This window comes from Lynx rufus, unplaced genomic scaffold (assembly GCF_022079265.1).
Source record: "Lynx rufus isolate CCGP_SWC_20201006 ecotype Redwood Valley unplaced genomic scaffold, mLynRuf1.p SCAF_5, whole genome shotgun sequence".
Classification (NCBI taxonomy): domain Eukaryota; kingdom Metazoa; phylum Chordata; class Mammalia; order Carnivora; family Felidae; genus Lynx; species Lynx rufus.
Genome location: NW_025814867.1, coordinates 5,987,086 through 6,011,166, shown reverse-complemented (window position 1 = coordinate 6,011,166; position 24,081 = coordinate 5,987,086). Strand labels below are relative to the sequence as shown.

The 24,081-nt window shown below is 44.8% G+C and overlaps 1 protein-coding gene across 6 annotated transcripts in view; it reads right to left on the bottom strand.

Annotated features, from left to right (window-relative positions):
- Positions 1-24,081, bottom strand: part of CTDSPL (CTD small phosphatase like) — a 120,411-nt gene that overhangs the window by 29,299 nt on the left and 67,031 nt on the right. For all 6 annotated transcript variants that reach the window (XR_006965736.1, XM_047099908.1, XM_047099905.1 and 3 more), the window contains exon 2: positions 6,717-6,871. Coding sequence is in view for 5 of the 6 variants with exons in the window: in XM_047099908.1 (XP_046955864.1) it covers positions 6,717-6,871 (155 nt within the window). In the remaining variant the exon portion in view is untranslated. The remainder of the gene's footprint in view (positions 1-6,716; positions 6,872-24,081) is intronic.

Sequence of the window (24,081 nt, the reverse complement as noted above, 5' to 3'; positions counted from 1 at the left end):
TGATTAGTCCTCCGTGGTCTGGGCCATTGGAGTCTCCTGGGCGCTGACTTCTTCTTGCCTCTCGTCAGGGGCTGCACACCCTTTTATTTTGGGCAACTGGCGTGCAGGTCCAGGTTGTCACTGTGATGGAGGCAATGGTTGCCACTCTAGGCCACTGCTGCTGAAGCATTTCTCCAGGACAAAGCGAATACGTAATGTGGGTAGAACCCTAGATGCCACCTGTTGCACTCTGTCCACAGCCTTCTCTCTGCTTCTGGCATGCTGAGTTCCAAGAGGCAGGGAGAGCTGGGGGCCAGCGGTAGAGATGGGCCTAGAACCAGCTTCCACGTCTAATGTGCCTGGGCTGTGTTCCAGTTGTCCTGACCAAGCTGAGTGAGACAGAGGGCAGTAGCTGCCCCACTTTGACAGGTTCTTTCTGTGGGGTCTGGTCTTACAGACCGAATAGTAAGTGCAATGCAAATGATGCATTACTTAGAGTTAATTCTTTGAAAAGCAATTGTGACAAACGTAAGTGAAGGAAGTCCAGGAATGAATACTGAGTCCGGGTAAGCCTAGCTCTGCCAGAGGACTGCCCTGAAAGGCCTTTATTCTCTCATATATACAGCCAGCTACTCCAAGAAACCTGCCAGAGGTACGCCACCATTTTCCCATGCCACTTCACCTAGGCAAATACTATTTTTAAATTAAAACTTTTACCAAGACAGCCGTGATTCTTCTCTTTGTTTGAATCCTTCACAGGCCTAGGGTACCAACGATGGTCCTTTTGCTAATGGCGACTCTCTAAAGCAATGATTTAAATTGGGGGAGGGAGAGTACGAGGAAAGCTCACCGAGGGAACACGTTAGAATTTGGGGCCGCAACAGGGCTTTCAGTGGAATCTCATCATATAAATTCCACGAATAGGTTTTTCCACACCAATGTAGAGTAAGGTTAAGGGAAGTCATCTTTTCATGATTTTTTTCCCAAAATTTTCTCAGCTATTCTTCGACATTATTTCTTCTATATAAAGTTTAAGTCTTATCTAGAAACCTAACACATTTCTCCATAACTAAGAGCTACCAGAGCAAAACCTTTTAATGATTCCATTTTTTTGAAGTATTTTGGGGTTTCTATGTAAATAATCATGTCATATGCAAATAAAGCTAAACTCCAATGTTTTTCATATTTATATCAATTGTTTCATTTTCTTATCTTCTTACATTAGCCAGAAACTGCCAGAGATTTTCCTATGTGGCTTGCTGTATTTATTTATTAAATATTTTATTTTATTTAAAAAATATTATTTATTTAAGTAATCTCTATACCCAGTGTGGGGCTTGAACCCACAACTCCGAGAGCAAGAGTCACATACTCGTGTGACTGAGGCAGCCAGGCGCCCCAAAGATTTTATTTTATTTTATTTTTTTATTTTTTTTAATATATGAAATTTATTGTCAAATTGGTTTCCATACAACACCCAGTGCTCATCCCAAAAAAAGATTTTATTTTTAAGTAATCTCTACAGCCAACACGGGGCTCAAAGCTACAACTCTTGAGATCAAGAGTCACCCACTACACTAACTAGGCCGGCCAGGCACCCTGTATTTCTAGAAGACAGTTTTTTATCGTATTTAAGTGGTTTTCTTCTACATATTCGTCTATATTGCTGATTAGTATACAAAGGTTATGGCTATTACACACTTGATGTATCAGACCTATTATCATTAGAAAACGTCCCTCTTTCTCTTGTTTGTTTTTGGCCTCGAATTTTGTCTGATACTGATTTTGTCACCTTTGCTTTCTGGTTATTGGATCTGCTTTTTCCATTTTGCCCATCTATTTTCCATCTTTTAAAAACCACCGTATATTAGACGTTGGGTCAGAAACTACTAGTCATCTACTGTAATAGTAATTCCAGTTTTCTTTCTGGGCACACGGTAGGACTGCACTTCCATGCTCCTTGAAGTTATGCATAGTTATGTGAATTGCTTTGGCCAAGAAGATGTAAGTTAAAATGAGGCATGTGACTTCTTTTTTTTTTTTTTTTTTTTTTAAGTAGGCTTCATGCCCAGCATGGAGCCCAATGTGGGGCTCGAACCCTGAGAGCATGATCTGAGCTGAGATCAAGAGTCAGATGTTCAACCGACTGAGCCAGCTGGGCACCCCAAGGCATGTTACTTCTGAGTGAAGACTTTAAGAGCCAGTGTGATTCACCACACTCCCTTTTCCTGCTATGGCAACGACGAAAGCAAAAAAGATGGGGCCTTCCCCAGTCTAAGTCCATGAATGAGGATGAGCTACATTACGCAATCTGATAGCGGTAGCTATGAGTCACATGTGGCTACTGACCCTGTGAAAAGGTGGTTAGAGCTAAGTTAAGATGCGCTATAGGTATAAAATACATATCAGATTTTGAAGAATTAGTAAGATAACAAGAGTATAAATTTTATCTCATTGATAGTTTTTTTCTATTGATTACATGTTGAAATAATATTTTGGAGGTCTTTGGTTAAATCAAATGTATTATTAAGAGCAATTTCAACTTTTAAGAAATATTTTTAAGAATGAGGCTACTAGAAAAATTTAAACAACACAGGTGGCTCACACTATAGATCTACTGGACAAGTGCCACAGCTAATCCACGATCAACGTGTATCGTGAGTGAAAAACAGACTTTTACCCTTTGAAGCCTCTGAGGTCTGGAGGTTGTGCCTACGGCCTAACCGAGCCCACACCGACTAGCACGTTGACTCAGCAGTCATTTCTCCTTTCTCCTTTGTGAGAGAGCTCTGATTCTGCGGAGGGCAGGAATATGCCAGTCTAAAGTCTTCCCCTTTTGGGCCTCCCTTCCCTTGCTGCCAGAGGGCAGCCGTGTGACAAAGTTCTGGCCATGAAGACAGAAGGAGACGTACCCTCGGGTTTTCTGTGAGGGCACTGACTTCCCATACAAGCGGCCTAGGTGGGGGTACTCCTCCCCCCCTTCTTCCCTCGGATGTGGATATGCTGTCTGAAGCCTGTGACTCTGGGATAATAAACAAGCATGGGGATGAGAGCAACCGTGCCAAGGACGGTGGAGCGGAAAAATGGAAAGACGGAAGAACAGAAAGAACCTGGGTCCCTGATGGCATCATCGGGCACCTAAACTAACCCCGGCAACCGCCAGACTCAGGCTTTTTATGTGAGAAAATAATCCCCTATTTGTTTAAGCTATTATTTCTCAGTTTTCTTTTCCTTGCTGCCAAAATCGTTCCTATCTGATGCAGGTCTATTCTTGGAAACAGCATACAGATGAATTTGTCAAGCCAATCTGATATGGTCGTGGTCTTTTGTGAGGGGAATCTGGTTCACTGAACTTGGGTTTTATGCCTCCTCTTTATGTTAGGTTTACTATTGATGTTTGTTCTTTTCCCCCTTTCTCAATTTTGATGGCCTACTCACGTTGCTGCCCATTTCTCCTTTCACTCCTTGTGAATTTTCAGGATCTATTTCCTAACTGTGCTGCTTGTACGGTTCTATTCCTAACAGGTGGTACTTATTCTTACGTCTTCTATAATTGTATCATAACGGAATATCAATCTCACCCAGGCTTCTTTCGGTCCCCTCTCTGAATCATGACATGTCTGAAAATGCACTCCCTTTGCTTCAACAGATAAATGCTATCTTGGTCACATACAGAATTTTTGGTCTGGAATTCTTTTCTCTCAATAGCCTGTAAAATTTTTTTTCATAGTCTTCTGGCTTTCAGTATTGTTGATGAGAAGTCTGGTACTGCTGTAATTCTCTTTCTTTTGAAAATATCTCGTTCTGGTAGCTTGCCAGATTGTCTCTTCACACTTAAATTTCAGAATTTTTTTTTAAAGTTTATTTATTTTTTGAGAGGGAGAGAGTGGGGTGGCGGGGAGCAGGGAAAGGGCAGAGAGAGGGAGGGAGAGAGAATCCAAAGCAGGCTCCACACAGTCAGTGCAGAGCTCAGGGCGGGGCTCGAACCTACGAACAGTGAGATCAGGACGTGAGTTGAAGTCGGACACTCAGCTGACCAGCCCCCCCGGGTGCCCCTAAATTTCAGAATTTCAACAGCACACATCCAGGCATGTGCTCCCCTAACCTGCCCCACTAATCTCACTGTATACTTACTTGGTGAAAGCCCTTACAATCTACATATTCATACTTTTTTTCAGCTCAAGAAAAATTCCTTCTACTACCTTTTCTCTTCCTGGCACTCCTATTTGCATGTTAGCTCTCCTCGATGCCTCTTCCTATCCTTCCCCCCTCCTCCCACAACGATCATCTCTGTGTTTCTGGTCTGAACTGAAAGATATTTTCTCCACTTGCTCTAGAACATTAATTCCGGCCTCAGCAGTGACCATCCTCATTCTCCTTTTTCTCAGTTTGTTTACTAAGTTTTTATATTTAGAAATCATGGGATTTCTTTTTTAAGTTCTACAAGTTACTTTTGTCCTCGAAATTCGTTTCTTGATGTATCCTTTCCTGAGTTGCCTACTAAAGTTCTCTTCTGTCTCTTCTGTTGCTTTTACCTCAGTGGGAGCCTCATAGTGTACTTTTTCGACTTGGACCTTCTCCACAGTGGCAAACGAGGGAGCACTGCCAGGTCCGGCAAGGAGCAATGTTTCTGCGGTCCAGCAGAGCCCAAACTGACAAACCACGAGGACAGGAAGAAAGTCTCTGCACCTAGTGGGCTGCTTTAGGGCACAAGAAGTGACAGCAATTCAGCTCCTCAGTACAGCCCCTCCAAGGACCACACACATCACGTGGGTAGTGAGGGCCCTTTCCGAGGGGATCCACAGCTCTTGCTGGCCAGTGCACCTCATGGGACCATCCATTTCCAGTCTCTGTCCTAGGACTCCAAGAGAGGCAAGCATTTTCCTCTGTTGGTGGCTTCCTGCTTCTCACTGAGGCTCAGAGAGGATGAATCCTGCGCCTGCTCCTTCCCCTGGAGATGTCAGGAAAACCAGAAGCCTTACTGCGCTTTCCGGATTCCACCAGCAGGCTCACCGGGTTTATCCAGAGACAGAATTTCAACGGTCAGAGCCATGTGCTCAGGCTGTCATCTTCCCAGAACCCTTCTCCTTCCATTCATATGTACTTTAAAAATAATTTACTTTCTAGTCCCCAAAGTAATTTCAGCTTATTTTGTGAAAATTGGGAAAAGCTACAAGAAAAAAGAAAGAAAGAAATGAAGCACAGGAGAGGGGAGAACATCCTATACATAATCCCACCAGTGCGAGATAGTCTCTTCATGTTTCGGCATATATCATTCTAGTCTTATGAATGCCTGTGTGTGCATGTAGGACTATGTATATATACTTATAAATATACTCACCTGCTACATTGAAGTCTTTTATCCCCTATTTGTTTATTTATTTTAGAGACAGAGAGAGAGAGAAAGCATGAGTGGGGGGGAGGGGCAGAGGGAGAGAGAGAATCATAAGCAGGCACCACACTCAGTGCAGAGCCTGACACTGGGCTCGATCCCATGACCCTGGGATCATGACCTGAGCCAAAATCAAAAGTTGGATGCTTAACCCACTGAGCCACCCACCCAGGCGCCCCTACGAGAGGTAATTTTTAATAGCTGCATACTATTTGAGTATAGGCTTATTCTATGGGTTTTCTATTTTCTATTGTTGATCATCAGGTTGCTTACAATTTTGCAACATTACGATCTGTGCTGGATAGTGTGTTGTAGTTCAATAATCCATAATTATGCCAATAAATAATTTCTAGGGCTTTAAGATTATATTGCTAAATTTCCTTCCAGAAAGTTGTAACCAATTAACATGGCTACAAATAACTGATTTATATCGTCTAACCCCTTTGTCACTACCCTCCTCCGAATCCAAATACTTTTACAAATGTCCTCAATAATTTGGTAAGTGGAAAGGGCTATCTCAACACTTCGGTTTGCTTTTCTTTGATTAACAGCCATACTGAACATTTTTTCATGTTTACTGGCCTATGTTTCCTATTTTGTGACATGCCTGCTCATGTCCTTCACTCACATTATTTGGAACATGAAGTTTTACGGGTTTTGTGTCCTCAAAGTCTCAACTGTCTTCACAGTGAATAATCCCTCTTTGCCTCTTGCAGTGATTCTTACCTGAAATTCTAATTTGACTGAGATTAATGTTGTAATCCCTGCTCTCTTTTTGCTTCTACTTGCCTGATATCTTTCTACTCACCCTTTTAACTGTTCTGAGTCGCTTTGTTTAGGATAGATACGTCCACTAGGCAGCATGTGGGTGGAGTTTAGTTTTTCTTTACGTACTGTGAAAATCTGACTTAGGATTTTTCATCTGCTGCATATAAAAGAATGTGTAATAAATACGTGTGTTATTAAACAAGGTAGTTGAATCCATTTATACTTAGCATTGGTTCTTTCCCATGCCTCTGTTTCTTCATTTGTCTTCCCATTTCTCTCTCTGCTACTGGTTCTTTAACTCTCCATCTCACGCAGCCGACTTCCCAAGACAGAATGTTATAAAAATGTGAAGTGATTCTTCCAACTCTCATCAAATATGTTCTTCCGTTTGCTAAATGGGAACGACTGACCCATCCTCTGACAAAACACATGATCTTTTTTGGAAATTTCAGAGCTGTACAGTGAGTGGCTGGACACACGCCATCCCAGACTCTTATTCAGGATATTCACCAGTGGGGGGGACAGACCTGCAGCTCCTGGGGCTCTGCTGAGTGCACAGGTCCCCTCCAGCACTGACCTTCTGAAGCCCACCGTTCTCCTCCACCAGCGGCGGAAGCACACTGGGGCCGCTGGCTGGTGGGGCCTCCACATTATAATCACGGAAGCAGCAGAAGAAGGAGCTGAGGATGCCACGGTGCCTCTGTTTCTTCAAGCTGACGTTGCACTGGGATGCTGGAAAGAGAAAAGCACACTGCGGCCAACTGCAGCACATACTCGTGGCCGTAATGCAACGCGAAAACTCGAACGTGCAGTTGCCCCCCAGAGCCCCCATACCAGGAGACCTACTCAGCACAAGAAGATGAGGGGCCCCAGGAAGTCACGCTCAAGGATTGTTATTCAACATGCGAATCCTCGAGGGCCAGCTGGTCGATGGAGTCCAAGCCTGCTGGCCGACAGAACTCCTCTGACCTCAGCCCGGTGGGGGTTGCTTGCTCATTAACTGACCCAGCCTCAGGGTCAGGCCCCATCTGCATTCCTGAACCCAGCAGACAGTCTCCCGACCCAGGACTAAGCACTACTCCAAAACAAAGATCCTTTCAGGCACAAATCAGACTTGACACTCTCCGAGCAGCGTTACTCTGTGCAGGGTGCCAAGAAAGAGTCACTTTGAAGCTAGGTCCTTGGACACTCCTAACTCCAGCCCTGACCTCATGAAGAAATAAGATGTGTGAGGGCATGAAGACCCTTTCTTAAACTCTGCCGTCTGTCAAGTAACTGATGGGAGGACTGAAGTCTTCCATTGCACTTAAAACACAAACAGCAGATGTGGGACAGAGAACACGTGCTCGGCTGGGGCAGGGCTGGCCATGGCAAAGTCCCTCTTCCTGAAGCCCAGGGTGACCCTGTGCCATGGACTCGCCCCCTGGCCTGTCCTGTCCCTCCGGAGGGAGTGAGGTTATCTTTTCTGTTATCTGGGCCTCAAGACAAGCTGCTGAAAGTCAGAAATGAAAGGCAAAAATGAGAATAAAACGAAAAACACACCTCAGGGGAGGAGACTGACAACCTGGAGGGGCAGGAGCAGTGCCTGGGAATGCATCCAGGGCTGTCCCACCACAAACCACCTCTGGGTGGGTCAACGTACTCTGGGCAGAGGCCACAAAGGGCCCGTGCTTAGGGTTAATGGGGAAAGTACCAGCGTAGGAAATCACTGAGTCCGCGTGGTAACTGTTGGAGTTTATCTATCCCGAAAAACAGTTTTGGCACGATCCCCTTTTTGTGTACTTAAGTGATTTGTGCACCACCTTCCCCGTCGTGAGATCACAAAACTTCTGCTAAAAGTCTTGGGGTACTCTTCTGCCAGCGGCAAAACCAAACGCATTCACGTGGAGATTCTGAGAAAAGACTGAAAAACTCTTTGCCGGCAACTTGACAGGCATGGACAGGCGTGGGCGAGTGGCCAAGTAAGTGTGAGTTTAAGGTCCTGATTTGCTAGCAATGAGCTTTAGAACCATAACCCCCTGGAAATGATGGCTGTTTCATCTTCCTTGAGAACGGCTGGGTGCATGTCATAGGGCACCCCCGTCTTCTTACTTGGGGCCCCCCACGGTAGGCCAGGCCCGGCCACGGGGACCTCCAGGCACAGAGGCCTTCCAAGCAGCAGTGTGGGGAAGGGATAGTGACCACTGTTCACTGAGGACCAGCCCTCTGAATTCCAGTACTTCTCAGTTCTCATCTCAGGTAACCCGCACGGCTACCCAAGGAGATCAACACTTCGGTTTCCATCTCACCGCGGCGGAAATACAGCTAGTAACTGCGTGTGCCAGGATCTGAACCCAAGGGGGCCTGTTTCCAAAGTCCATGTGCCATGCTGAAGACAGTCTTGGCCGATCAGGTCAGATCAAGGAGGGAACATGCCAAATGGGGGAGAAAAGACTGCAATAAACTCACCGTGTTTGTTTTTATGCCACACTCAAATAATTTAGTCAGGGGAAGAAAAAGAAAAGTGGTCTCTTCCCTGGCCAATGGTACATTTCTCTGCAAGTAAACACGCTATCTGTTTATGTCCCAGAGACCCTGAGCAGCTGACGCCCAAGCAGGGCAGTACATAGCTTTGCAAAAAAAGCACCCGCAGCCCCCAGATCCCATTTTCATCCTCAGGTCATATACGTCTTCCCCACAACCAACTGACAAACAAATTAACAGACTAACTTACAGGATAAAAAAAAATCCTAAACCTGGAGACAGCGAGCTACTTATAATTTCTACCCTTAGATGGCTTACCATGTAGAAGCCACAAACAGAGCTGCAGGAGTGAGTCCCCGGGGAGGCCATCACCCTGAAAGGAAAGTGGCAGCCCGCTCAGGATTTCCCTTCTCTGCACCAGGAGGTGAAGCAGCCCAAAGCGGCCTTGCTTCCACACTGAGGGAGGAGCCGGGCCTCTTCCCACTAAGCAAGGTTTGTTCTAGGGCCTACAGGAAGCTGTGGGAGGCTGGGGACTGTCTAATTTCCTGAACACTCTTGGACTCGTCTGGTGCTCTCAAAACCAGGCCAGCGGGGGAAATGAATGGAGCTGCTCAGCCTCACCCCGCCCTGACGCTTACTCGGTTCTGAAAGGGCTCAGGAGGCTGACTGGCCGGGTCTAAAAATCCTACGGCCTTCCCCCGCCCCAAGCTGCTTTCCATCCATTACCACGGCCCGGCCAATTCGAGCCACGTGATTGACTGGCATCTGACCCAACCTGGGCCAAGGAGAGTCTGCCCCAGGATTCACGCTACAGCCACTGGAAAGGATATTCTCTTTTCGCTGGCTTGCCAAATGGGTAGGACGTAAACCTGGAGCCTTTGGTGGCTCTGGCCACCAAGTGAGAAGCACCTACCCGAGGACGAGCCAGAACCGAGGAAAAAGCGGCTGAGACACGGAGAGGGACGAATCTCCGACAACACCATCTGGGGACGTGTTTCATTAAAACCAGATCCTTCCCGGGATTCTGAGTTACATAAGAGAATAAATTACCTGTTTTTCTGGGTTTATGTTATTTGTGATGGAAAAGATTATCCCTGGAAACGTAAGCTCCCTGTCGAGGTGGTGTGCAAACACTGGTGAACCACACAGGCACCGTCCCCACCTCACGTGGCTCACGTCTAGCACGAGAGACACCGAACAAGAGATTCTGGTACAGTTTGCGTCTTGCTGTGACGGGCAGCACAGGGCACACAGTCCCAACTGGAGGGTGGGTAGGAGTGATTTCTTAGAAGAAATGCTTTCTGAGCTGGGCTGACGGTTTCACAAAATTGCTGGAGGGGGCAGGAAAGTGGGGGACATAGCCATTGGTAAAGGGCCTGATGTGAGAGACAGCACGAGGGATCTGAGAAATCAGAGCAGTGGCGAGGGGGTGCGGACGTGGTGGACGACAGCCTTGTAAACCATGCCATGAGTCTGCATTTGGCTCTATGGAAATGGGGAGTGGCACGAGCGGATCTGGACCGCAAATGTCACGGTTTGACCTTGCGACTGGAACCACCGAGCTTAAATTTTAAATGGACAGTTACAGGCTATCAATCCATATCAAAGATTTCCAGGATACCGTATCTGCAAATCAGAGATGTGGACCGTTTTGGGTAAAGAGCCTAGAATGGAAATTTCTTAATTAAAAATTGACTTTAATGTTTAGTTTTGAGAAAGAGAGAGAGAGAGAGAGAGAGCATGAGTAGGGGAGGGGCAGAGAGAGGGAGACACAGAATCCGAAGCAGGCTCCAGGCTCTGAGCTGTCAGCACAGAGCCCCACGCGGGGCTTGAACCCACGAACCGTGAGATCTTGACCTGAGCCGAAGCCGATGCTTAACCGAGCCCCCCAGGTGCCCCCAAAATTGACTTTAAATACAAGCTACATGGAAATAAAAAATAAAAAAATTAAAATTAAAAAAAAAAAATTACACGGAGAGAAAATGGGCTGTGGAGTGATTCTTGGGGTTTGAGTCCCTCCCTGCCACGTGTTAGCCAGTGTGACTTCATCTACCTAAGCTACGCCACTTCATACCTACGTCTGCAGGGCTGTTGTGTGGATGCAGCAAAAACACGCGTGTTTGTAAAGCACGTATGGTGCTCAAGAGAGAAGATCTACCGGCAGCTTAAGACACAAGCAAGAAGAGATTGACTGATTTAGGTACTGAGCAATGTCTCCCTGTGAACATTCAGAAGTTAGCGTGTCTCCAGACAACAGTCCTTACAAAAACAGCCTTGGCTTTATGAGAAAACATGTAGGCAGAACCATTTTGGTTTTGGTTATGTGAATTCTAAACTTAGAACTTGACGTGGCTCCTTAAAACTTTACTTCCTTCCTTCCTATCCAATACTTTCTTTGTATTATAATAATAATAATAATAATAATCATAGAAACTAAACAAATAAAAAGCAGCTCCCCATGTGAAGCTTAAAATAAAGGCCTAGGACTCAGGCCTTTTCTAGGAACTCTTATATGAAATCCGGTTAGGAAGAAAGTGTTATAGTTAAACACATGAAATGTCTGGGCAAAGTCCACCGAGCAGACGGTGCGGTTCGGTCCTCTGGTGGGATGAAGGGGACGGGTCCGAGGAGCTATCAAACGGTGTTTATGCCAACGCATGGAGGGTGCAAGTGAATCCACAGCCGGTTGGTATGTACAGGCCAAGACGGGCATTTCTAGCCCTCCGCTGATACTTCCTGACCTAACCGGTTCCCTCCTGCGTCCAGAAACTGAGCTGTTGCCCCTCAAGCAGCCAGTGTTTCTCCATCAGTGTGGGAGCAGCCCATGCCACATAACCCGGGCCCTTAAACCGTTCTTGCGTTCTGACCTGGTTTGGGTTACAGCCGTGAGGAGGCCCTGGCTCTTTCCTGAACCCCTGGTCTCAGGACCAAAACCTCCTGGGTCTACACCAACTCCGAGCTTCACGTAACTTGTCTTTGTCAACACCCCACCCACCTGTCCTTATCTCACATCTGACCTGAAACTCCCACTGCCCCAAACACACCCCCCCTACACAGTCAAAAGAGTAGCTCAGGATGAAGCTCAGAGAAGCTGGAACGTTGGTTGGTCGAAGTGATTGCTACTTACCATCAATCCATCCCAAGTCATTCGGGTTTCTCCCCAAGCCAAGGAACTGCATCTTGGCAGCTACAGACAACAAAGGTTTGCCTTTAACTCTCACAGTGCCAAGCCGGCCTCCGTGCCAAAGACCCAGCACCACAGAGTTTCTAGGAGAAAACGGACTTGATACACCACATCTACTGCTAATGTGTCAAAGCACCAACACCTGCCCTCCATGCTAGCTTCTTTCTTGTTGCAAGAGCAGAATCAAGAAAGGATTCCACAGCAGGTTTGTAGCATCCAAGTATTCACAGCAGAACATTAGAAACATGTCCAAGCATCAGCATGGACACCAGTGCTGTTAAGGGTGCAAAACTGCCCACCAGAGTCTCCCAAGGAAAAAATGCTTCTTCACGTGTGGGGATGTCAGAGCACACCCTGAAGAGCCCACGCAGCTGGATTCACAACTGTATCACTAGGGAACAAGCTAGACACCTTTTTCTGAGTTGGGAGGGGGGGGGTTCCTCTCGCCGGCCGCTGGCGTTTAAATGAATGCACCCTTTCTTCTCTTGTAGGACTGGGCTGCAAATCTCTGGAATGCAGCCCAGGGCCGTGGTTTGGAGTGGGTGTCTAACAGGAAATTCTGGGCAGTCTATGCATACATTACATTCCTTTCCCACCCCAAAAGAGTGGTCAACAAACACAACTTTCCTCTGTTTGAATAATAGGAGGGTTAGGGGGGGACTGTTGGGGTGGGGAGAGGCCAGGGCACAGACCGTACAGAGTTCAAAAGCAGATGTGGCTGCTGAGCATCCAAACATCCTTTTCTCCTAGAAAAAGGACTTAGTCACCAAAAGGGTCACCTTCTGAGATACCCAGTCAGTCCCTCTCCAATTTCCAAGTGATAGATTTCCCCTGGGAACTGCACCCGGCCCTCTGGAAGAAACGTGCCTTTGATCGCTCTTTTCCCACTACAGCCCACGACGGGCAGGGGCGGCACTACCCATGAGGAATCCAGGGGAGGAGCAGGGGCTGGTGACTAAAGGCCGGGCAGGAGGAGTCCCGATGTCATCCTTCCATGATGGTAGGATGTCTCCCTTGTTCCCTGTTGGCTCCCAACAGCCCTCATCAGCTGCCGCCTCCTTTGCCGGGGGCCCTTGACATAAATCGTGGCTGGCCTTCCCAGCGTGCGGTGCTGAGATGACACCCGGTTTTCCGACGAGGAAGCCGAGACTCGGAGTACTTACAACTGTGCGGTGAAGGTGCTGGGGTTCAAAGCCAGGGCAGCCTGACTACAGAGCTTCCAGCCTTCCCACTAGCCCTCCCTGCCTCGCTCCTCTGTACTCTTCTGGGTTTGGGTTTTACTTCCAGGGAGAAAAAGCTGATACGAGGCCTTGTGCTGCCTGTCATCACGCCAAAGGCCACACTTGAGAAAATTCCACAGTGAGCCAAGGATACTTGTGGTGGCCCTATGAGATCAGTCCAGACACAGTGGGTCCACTGTGCCCTGAACGCACCCAGGCAGTCAAACTCTCTGTGACTTAGCTTCCAGGGAGTGCCCCTGTGCTGGGAATGCCCTCCTCGCCTCAGCACCTCCCAGACCCCTGGCCCAAGGCCACGCGGCTCCTAAGTAACAGGGCTGGAGAGAAACCAGGTCTGGGGGAGTCCAGAATCTGAGCTCTCAGCCGTCACTGTACAGAGTCCGCTTTTCACAGCAAGAGCCAAAAGAAGTAACAGAACAAAGGACTCAAACAGAAAATGCACTTAAGAGGAAGTAAAGGTTAAAATTTAACAGTAATTAAATAAATGAACGCTGAAACAATGAAGCTCCGTTTTGTGCCTGTTAATTAAACGAACAGAAATGACAAAAACAACAACACAGCCAATGGTGGTAAGGTGTTGATGGCAGAGGCACCTTCATTCACACGTTGCTGGTCACGCTGGAGACTGGAACGATCCGTTTGAAAAGCAGGCGAGCGATGTGTCGGAGACCATAAGTCTTCCGCAAACCATCCGAACGCCCAGCAGAGTGGGAATGGTTAATCAAACTAACGCATACCAGCTGGAGAGAAAACCCTGCAGCCACAAGAAATGCCACGAGGAAGAGCCGTGGAAAAGTGCTCATGGTCACTGGCAGGTGAAACCTCTTGGTGCTGTACATTCCTTATGTCTTCAGCCTTGTCAGGTGTCTCTGGACAAGATCCGGAACACAGGCTCCAGGCGCACAAGCTTGCGACGCATCGTGTTCGTGCCCAAGTCCCTCGGACATAGAAACGGGCCCGTGGTGACACATGTTTACTGAATGAGTGTACGTATGAGACAAAACAGAGAACAATGAGCATTTCTGGGAGACTACCAAAGGAACAGCGCCTGTGAGTCTTCAGAGAGAGGTCAGCTCAAGCAATACTGCTTCCTGGGAAGCCCTCTTGTCCACAGCAAGCCTCCTCCTCCAAGCCGGCTTCACCTATGCCACCCACGTCTCGCCAACCTATCTGAGGAATCCAACTCTCAGCTCCCAGATGTTTTTAATCAAAGTGGCAACCTCTGTTTCCTATGAAATAATTGGTGCAAATTTTCAGACAGAGATCAAATAAAATTCACCAATACGTTCGGTAAGCATGGCAATTTCTGGATCATAGGGCTGGGTCAATTATTATTTTATTAACTTTATACTTTTCTATTGTTTTCCAGTTTCTATAATCTACTTCATGTTAATAATGGAAATCAATTGAATAAATATTAAAAACGTTTGTTTCTACTTAAAAAATATATGTGAGCATTTTTGCATATGTGGTACCCTTCTACAACCTTACTTTGATGGGCTATATTGCATATGTGTGCCTATATACTGTGCCATAATTAAACTAACTTTGGACACTTATGCTGTTTCCTTTAAAAAAGTATCATAACAAGGGTGCCTGGGTGGCTCAGTCCGTTAAGCGTCCGACTTCGGCTCAGGTCATGATCTCGCGGTTTGTGAGTTCGAGCCCCGCGTCGGGCTCTGGGCTGACGGTTCGGAGCCTGGAGCTTGCTTCGGATTCTGTGCCTCCCTCGCTCTCTGCCCCTCCCCCGTTTGTGCTCTGTCTCCGTCTCTCAAAAAATGAATAAGCTTTAAAAAATTTTTTTAAAGTGTCACAACAAATGCTGCAATTTGTTTGCAACAGCAATGTTAGGAAATATCTAGTTGTTCACTAATATGGGACAAAGTGGAATAGATCCCTGGTGTGGAGTATTATACAGCTATTAAAAGGCTGCAGCTCTACACACACCGATGGTAGCAAACACTTACGTAAGATGTGCTAACTGCTATTCCTGCACTTTATATAGTGACTCACTGAATCACTTCAGTAATCTTACGTGTAAGAGCTAATACTATACTCCTTTTATAGATGAGGAAACTAAGGCCCCCAGAAGCTAAGAAACTTGTCCAAGATGACCTACCTCGTAAACAGTAGTGTTTGTTCCAACCCAACTAATGCGTGCTTTTTAACTTCTGTACTATATTGCCTACTACTAATGGAACACATTCTGAGATTTATTGAATGAGAAAAGCAACGTACATATGGTACAGATAGTGTGCTACCACAGACCTTCAAATACAAAGTTAAACAAATTAACAAACTAAAAAGCACAATCACGTGTACATTCTTACCTGCGCAAAAAGTACCTCTGGAAGGATTTATAAGCAACTGGTTGCTACATGGGAGAGAAACGGAGGACAGAACTGGGAGGGAGGGAGAATGCTTTTTCACTCCATTTCCTTTCAGTATCCTTTGAATTCTGTACCACCTACTAAAGTGGAAATTCTATGTAATGTACCATGCATTATAATGAGTAAGAAGCATGAAAAATGATACTACAGCGAGGACGTGTACATAACTTTATGTGTCTGATTATCCTATTAGAAGAAATTCCTAGAAGTGCAATCGCTGGGACCAAAGTCTTTGAAGAAATGCTGAGCCTCTAGGTCCCGCGGACCATCTGCTGCCTAGAGAGGCGGTGTCGCGGTGCACCCCCGACCCGTGGGGTGTCCCCCGGAGGCTGTGCCAACACAGAGACTTTAAACAGCCTTTACCCGTCTGCAAAGTAGAAATGGCAACAATGTCGCTTTCATGCGCATTTCCGCAATCGCCCTCCGACCTCCGAGTTCTGTGACCTCTCCTACGCCTCTGACCATTTCTACTGCTTCTGAGAACTGGGCTTATATATTTTTTGCCTATTTTTCCACTTTTTTCTTTGATTGTTAAGAGTTCCTTTGTCCAAATTGGAGACATAATCCTTGGACCATTCTGTATGTTGCAAATAGTCTCAGTTTGTTTTAGGCCTTTTGTTTTTTACGGTGGTTGTAGAGGTGCAGAAGTTTTAAGTTGTTAGGGAGTCAAATCAAATGATTTTTTTTAATGTTTGTTTATTTTTGAGAGAGAGACTGAGCATGAGTGGGGAGGTGCAGAGAGAGAGGGGGACACAGAACTCAAAGCAGGCTCCAGGCTCCGAGCTGTCAGCACAGAGCCCAACGCGGGGCTCGAACCCACGGACTCAGGGACTGTGAAATCATGACCTGAGCAGAAGTCGGTCACCCAACTGAGCCAACCAGGTGCCCCATCAAATGATTTTTTAACTGATTTCTTCCCACCCTAATATGATATACTATTCACTTACATTTTCTTTTAGTTTTTTTTAAATTATTTATTTATTTTGAGAGAGAGAGCACACGAGCAAGGTAGGGGCAGAGAGAGAGAGAGAGAGAGAGAGAGAGAGAGAGAGAGAGAGAATGAATGAATATCTCAAGCAGGCTCCATGCTGTCAGCACAGAGTCCAATGCGGGGCTCAAACTCACAAACCGTGAGATCATGACCTGAGCCGAAATCAAGAGTCAGACACTTAACCGAATGAGCCATCTAGGCATGCCACCGCCCCGCCCCGGCCCCGGCCCCGGCCCGCCAACCTTCTAGTTCTTTTTTCAGTTTAAAGTATCTTTAAAGTAAAAATTTTATCTGTTTGGAGTTTATTCTGTACATAGTAGGATATATGAAATCTACCTAGCTTCCCCCCAAAGGTTAAATATCCTAATAATATGTATTAAACAATTCATCTTCATACACTGAGTGGGGCATTCTCTTCATCCCTCTCTGCTCCCCTCCAGTCCTCTGCTTGTGCCCGTAACACAAAGCTTTGCTACTGCAGATACACTATTTTATAGTTAACAGTACTGGTCTCCGTGTATTATATTTTTTTCGAAAATTTCTTGGATAGTCTAACCCTTTATGCTTCCAGATGAATGTCAGAATCACTTTATCAAGTTCTAAAAAAAAAATACCATTGGGATTCGGTTGCATTAGGCTCATGAAATATACATCCACTAACTCTAGTTAATTCCATCAAAGTAATTAAGGGAAGGTTAAAACGAGAAAGTTTAAACAATCCATTTGTTGTACCTTATTCCTTAACATTGTGCCAAGATTAAAAGTGGCCTTGGTTATCAGCTTGGAATAGACTGTTGTAACTATAAGATACTTTATACAACTCCCATGGTAACAATAAGGAAAATACCTATAGAAGAGACACAAAAGAAAATGAGAAAGGATTAAAAACATGTCACCACAAAAAAGTCACTGACACACAAGACAGCTAAAAAGAAAAACGAGAGACCACAAGTTACAAGACAGAAAACAAAATGCAATAGTAAGACCTTCCCTATCAGTACATGTTAATAGATTAAAGTCCCCAACCAAAAGACATACAGTGGCTGAATGGACAAAAAAATAAGATCCAACTACCTGCTGTCTATAAGAGACTCACTTTAGATTTAAGAACACACAAAGGCTGAAAGTGACAGGGTGGAAAAAGATATTCCATGCAAATGGTAACAAAAGAGAGGAGAGTGGCTATACTTAGAGACAAAGAAGAAAGAACATTACTGGTAAAAGGGTCAATTCACTGGAAATACAACAATTATAAATATATATGTACCTAACACCAGAGTACACAAATATACGAAGCAAGCATGGGCAGAAATGAAGGGCAAAGCAGACAGCGACACACTAATAGTAGAAAATTTCAATAATGGACAGAACATCTAGAGAGAAGACAAACAGAAGACCTGAATAACACAAGAGACCAAATGGACCTAACAGACATGTACAAAACACTGCACCCAACAGCAGCACCATACATATTCTTCTCAAGTACTCAAAGAACATTCTCCAAGACAGATCACACATTAGGTCACAAAGCAAGTTTTAACAAATTTAAGAAGACTGAAATTGTACCAAACAACTTGTCTGACCACAATGGAATTAAACAAGAAATCAACAGAAGGAAATTTGGAAAATTCACAAATATGTGGAAATTAAACAACACACACTTGAATAACCAATGGGTCAAAAAAGAAATCACAGATATCTGAGACAAATACAAATGAAAACACAACATACCAAAACTTACAGGATGTAGAAAAAGCAGTATGAAGAGGGAAGTTTAGAGTGGCAAATGCCTACATTAAACAAGAAGAATTATGGGGCACTTGGGTGGCTCAGTTGGTTAACTGTCCAACTCTTGATTTTGGCTCAGGTCCTATCTCCTGGTTCATGAGTTCAAGCTCCATGTCAGGCTCCGGCTGACAGCCCAGAGCATGCTTGGGATCTTCTCCCCCACCCGCCCCCCCACCCTCTGCCCTGCATCCCCCCTCAAAATAAATAAATAAACTTGAAAAACAAAAGAAGAATGTTATCAAATAAACACCCTAACTTTATACCTCAAGGAATTGGAAAAACAAGAGTAAACCAAGCCCAAAGTTGAGCAAACGAAGCCCAAAGTTAGCAGAAGGAAGGAAATAAAAAATAGTTATAACAGAAATAAACAAAATAAAGACTAGAAAAACAAAAGAAAAAAATCAATGAAACTAAGAGTTGGGTTTTTGAATAGATCAACAAAACTGATAAACCTTTAGGTAAACTAATAAAAAAAAAGAGAAAACTCAAATAAAATAAAAAATGAAAGAGGAGGCATTAACAACTGATATCACAGAAATAAAAAAAGATTATGAGACTACTATGAAACATTATATGCCAACAAATTGGATAACCTAGAAGAAATGGATAAATTTCTAGAAACATATAATCTACCAAGACTGAATCATGAAGAAACAGAAAACCTGAACAGTTCAATAATGAATAAGGAAACTGAATCAATAATCAAAATCTCCCAACACAGAAAAGCCCAGGGTCAGATGGCTTCACTGCAGAATCCGATCAAACATTTAAAGAAGAATTAATACCAATTCCCCTCAAACTCATCCCAATAATTAAAGAGGTCAGAACATTTCACTCATTTTACGAGGGCATCTTCATCCTGATACCAAAGCCGAAGACCTACAAGAAAAGCAAAGCACAGGCCAATATCCCTGATGGATAAAGATGTAAAAATCCTTAACAAAATACTAGCAAACCAAATTTAACAGCATAGTAAACGGATCATGTCCCATGACCAGGTGGGATTTATCCCTGGGATGCAAGGATGGTTCAACACACACAAATCCATCAACGTGATACACTCCATTAACAGAGTGAAACACAGATCACATCCACAGACGCAAAAAAAGGCATTTGACAAAATTCAACACCATCTCATAATAAAATACTAAAAAAATAGAACTTAAAGGAAAATAATCTCAATATAATAAAGGGTATATACTAAAAGCCCATAGTTTTGCTGTTGTTATTACGCTACAGTTAAACATATCTTTCCTATGACTTCCTATGGTTTCTTCCCCTCCCCCTCCCCCGCCCCCACCCAAAGCCCATAGTTAACATCCTACTCAAAGTGAAAAACTGAAAGCTCTTCCTCTAGGCTCAGCAACAAGGCAGGGTGCCCACTTGCCACTTTGATTCAACAAGGTAGTGAAAGTCCGAGCAATTAGACAAGGAAAAGAGATAAAAGGCATCTAAGTTGTTAAGAAAGAAGCAAAACCATCTCAGTTCACAGATGACATGATCTTATATACAGAAAACTCTAAAGATCCCATAAAAAACTACTAGAACGAATAAATGAATTCTGCAAAGTTGCTGGAGACAAAATGTGCCCAAATCGGTTGCATTTCCACCTGCTTACAACAAACAATCCAACAATGAAAAGGAAATTAAGAAAACAATTGCACTGTCAATAGCATCAAAGAAGTTTTTTCATTTTTTTGGTGAAACTTAATCAAGGGGACGAGAGCCTTGTACACTGAAAACTACAACTGGTGGAAGAAATTGTAGAAGACACAAACATGGGGCGCCTGTCTGGCTCAGGCAGTAGAGCGTGTGACTCTTGATCTCAGGGTCATGAGTTCACGCCCCACGTTGGGTGTGAAACCTACTTAAAAAAATGTGAAGAAGTTATAGAAGACACCAATAAATGCTAAGACAGCAGGTGTTCATGGATTGAAGACTTAATGTTATTAAAATGTTCACACTACCCAAAGCAATCTACAGATTCAGTGTAATCTCTTAAAATCCCAATGGCCTTTTTTTTTTTTTCTGGCAGAAATAGAATTAAACAATCCTAAAATTCATATGGAACCTCAAATAGCTAAAACAGTCTTGAGAAAGAAGAACAAAGCTGGGGGGCTCACATTTCCTGACTTGAAAATATATCACAAAGCTATCCAACAGTATGGTGCTGGCATTAAGACAGATACACAGACTCATGGAACAAAACAGACAGCCCAGAAATAAACTCACACATACGTAGTCAAAGGGGCTTCAACAATGGAGTCAAGTCTACACATTGAGGAAAGTATAGTCCCTTCAACAAATGGTATTTCTGAAAACTGTATACCCACAGGCAAAATAATATAACTGGACCCTTATATTACACCAAGTACAAAATCAACTCAAAAGTACATTAAAGATTTAAGTTTAAGACCTAAAATTATAAAACTCATCGAAGAGAACCGGGAAAAATGTTGGTCTTAGCAATGATTTATTTATTTATTTATTTTTTTTTTAATTTTTTTTTTTTCAACGTTTATTTATTTTTGGGACAGAGAGAGACAGAGCATGAACGGGGGAGGGGCAGAGAGAGAGGGAGACACAGAATCGGAAACAGGCTCCAGGCTCTGAGCCATCAGCCCAGAGCCTGACGCGGGGCTCGAACTCACGGACCGCGAGATCGTGACCTGGCTGAAGTCGGACGCTTAACCGACTGCGCCACCCAGGCGCCCCAGCAATGATTTTTTTAGATAGGACACCAAAAGTATAGGCAACAAAAGCAAAAATCAGACAAGCAGGACTACATCAAACTAGAAAGCTTCTGCACAGCAAAGGAAACCACCAACAGACCTACAAAACGGGAGAAAATATTTGCAAACCATGTATCTGGTAAGGGGTTAATACCCAAAATATGTAAGGAACTCCTATGACTCAACAGCAAAACAAACAAAACAAATAATCTGAATTTAAAAATGGGCAGAAGACTTGAATAGACATTTCTCTTAAAAAAGACATACAATGGGGGCGCCTGGGTGGCTCTCAGTTAAGCGTCCAACTTCAGCTCAGGTCACAATCTCTCAGTTCAAGGGTTCACGCCCTGCATTGGGCTCTGTGCTGACAGCCCAGAGCCTGGAGCCTGCTTCGGATTCTGTGTCTCCCTCTCTCTCTGCCCCTCCCCTACTTGTGCTCTGTCTCACTCTCAAAAATAAATAAACAACAACCAAAAAAAGACATACAATGGCCAAATGAAAGGATGCTCAACATCACTAATCATCAAGGAAATGCAAATCAAAAGCACATGAATTATTATCTTATACCTGTAAGGATGACCATTATTTAAACACACACACAACCAAACACACACACACACACACACACACAAGAGAAAAGACCAAGTGTTGGTGAGTATGTGGAGAAGCTGGAACACCTGTGCACTGTTGCTGGAAATGTAAAATGGTGCAGTTGCTGTGGAAAACAATATGGAAGTTTCCCCCCAAATTAAAAATCCCATATTTAAAAAAAATTTTTTTTAACATTGATTTATTTTTGAGAGAGAGAGAGAGAGAGAGAGAGCGAGCGAGCAGGGGAGGGGCAGAGAGAAAGGGAGACACAGAATCTGAAGCAGGCTCCAGGCTCCGAGCTGTCAGCACAGATCCTGATGCGGGGCTCGAACTCACAATCCGTGAGATCATGACCTGAGCCAAAGTCAGAAGCTCAACCAACTGAGCCACCCAGGCACCTCCCCCCTCCCCGCCAAAATCCCGTATTTTTAATATTAGAAAGATCACTACATATGATCCAGCAATCCCACTTCTGGGTACTTATCCAAATGAACTGAAAACAGGGTCTCAAAGAGATATCTGCTCTCCCACGTTCACTGCAGCACTATTAACAACAGCCTAGAGGCAGAAGCGACTGGAATGTCCAACAATGGATGAAGAAAGAAAATGTGGTATATACATACAATCAAATATTATTCAACCGTAAAAAAAATAAATACTGTCATGTGCTACAAATGGGTGAACCTTGAGGACACGATGCTAACTGAAGTAAGCTAGACATAAAAAAAATACGGTATACGATTCCACTTCTATGAGCTATCTAAAGTAGTCAAACTCACAGAAGGAGAGAGTAGAATGTTGGTTGCCAGGGGCTGGGGGAGGAGAAAGAAGGAATTGCTGTTCAATGGGCACAGAGTTTCATCATGCAAGATGAAACAGCTCTATGGAGATTTAACGTGCAACCACGTTCATATAGTCAACAATGCTGTCCCACACTTAAAACTCATTTAGAGGGTAGATTTCACGTTGTATGTGTTGTTTTGCTTTTTTATCACATTAAAACAAAAGAGTGGCTTCGGAAGGAAGCCACAACCACCACTGATGGAACGTCACCTGCCCTGTGCCAGCAGCTCCCACAACTGATCGTGCGCAATCCCCACCTCGCGCGGGCATCATCACCCTCATTCTAGCAGTCCAGGAAGTGGGGCACCTAGACTTCGCTCAAGTAGGCACAACCACCATGTGGCTGAACTGCAGTTTGTATTCAGGCCGCCAGACTGCAGAGTCTGTGTGCGCTTTTCTACCCGCCATCATTACGACTAACACACCATGGGGTATCTGCCTCACCCCCTCTGGCCTACGGGTGACCCAAGCGGGTGGTGGGGCTCGTTCACTCCGGCTCATCACCCCTCTCGCCGGGCAGTAGCATTGCAAGCGTCCTCGACATAATGACTGCATTTGCTTGTGGAATGCTCGTGCTTGTGGGTAAAAGTCACAATTCATCGGTAAAATTCCACTGAAAACTGCTATCGTTGGATCAAACTTCTCCCAGTGTACTTAATTAGAATCACTAGCCAAAGCAGCAAGCCAGCTCACCCGGAAGAGTCTTCTACGTTGGTTCTGCAATTAAGGTGTAACCATACCTATACCTTGCTCTCCATCCAATCATACCAAATACCGGTTCAAAACGGGGGGAAAAAATCACCTTAAATAATTATGTCTCTATTCACCAATGAGAACAAAAATTAATTCCCTGATAGCTTATCTGGTGGCATTGACATGGGGTCCATGACGGGGGCAGAAATAAGAAAATAATGGTGTTTCTTGTGCAGGCTGGACACCTGTGAGCTCATCCACCACGGCCGTTCCTCTCAGGTCCCAGGCGCGGCTTCAGAGAAGCTCTCTTCCTCGCTCTGCTGCTCTGCTGAATTTGGCTCGTCGAGTTTTATCCATACTTACCTTGTGTTACTGTTTAATTTCCTTCTGTCAGCCAGCCTGCTGTCTCCTCTGTGACCCTGCTCTGGCCTCACAGACCTCCCCTCGGTGGCATCCTTCTGGTCTCAAGTTAACAGTACTGTCAGCCCCCAGAGGGCAGTGAATTCACCAGCACATGCTTAGTTAGCGTCTCCTGTCCTTCGGGTAGTGTTCTACGTGGACAAAACTCACAAACATCCCTGCCTTCACTGAGCTTACTTATGTTCCAGTGGGAAGAGACAGACAATAATTACGTGTAAAGTATAGAGTACGTCAGATGGTGGTAAGTGTTGTGGATCAAAGCAAAGCAGGAAAGAGGTGAAAGAGGGACTTAAAAGAAAGAACTTAAATAAATCTATTTAGAGTCAAGGGCAGGTCCTGTGAAGTCACCACCCATGGCTTTGGAGAACCGTCACCCCTACAAGGAAGGCCCCTCACAACTGACGTATCTCTTTCACTTCTCTTTCTCCCATTCTGTTAACCCACCCTTCACTGGCCTCCGCACATACCCCACCCAGCATTCCTTCTAGAATGTCTCTGTACCCTTGTGTTATCTGTCAGCATCTGCCCTACTCCCAGGACCAGATACTTACTTTGCAGGACCCAGTGCAAAATGAAAACGCAGGGCCCGTTGTTAAAAAAGTAAGAATT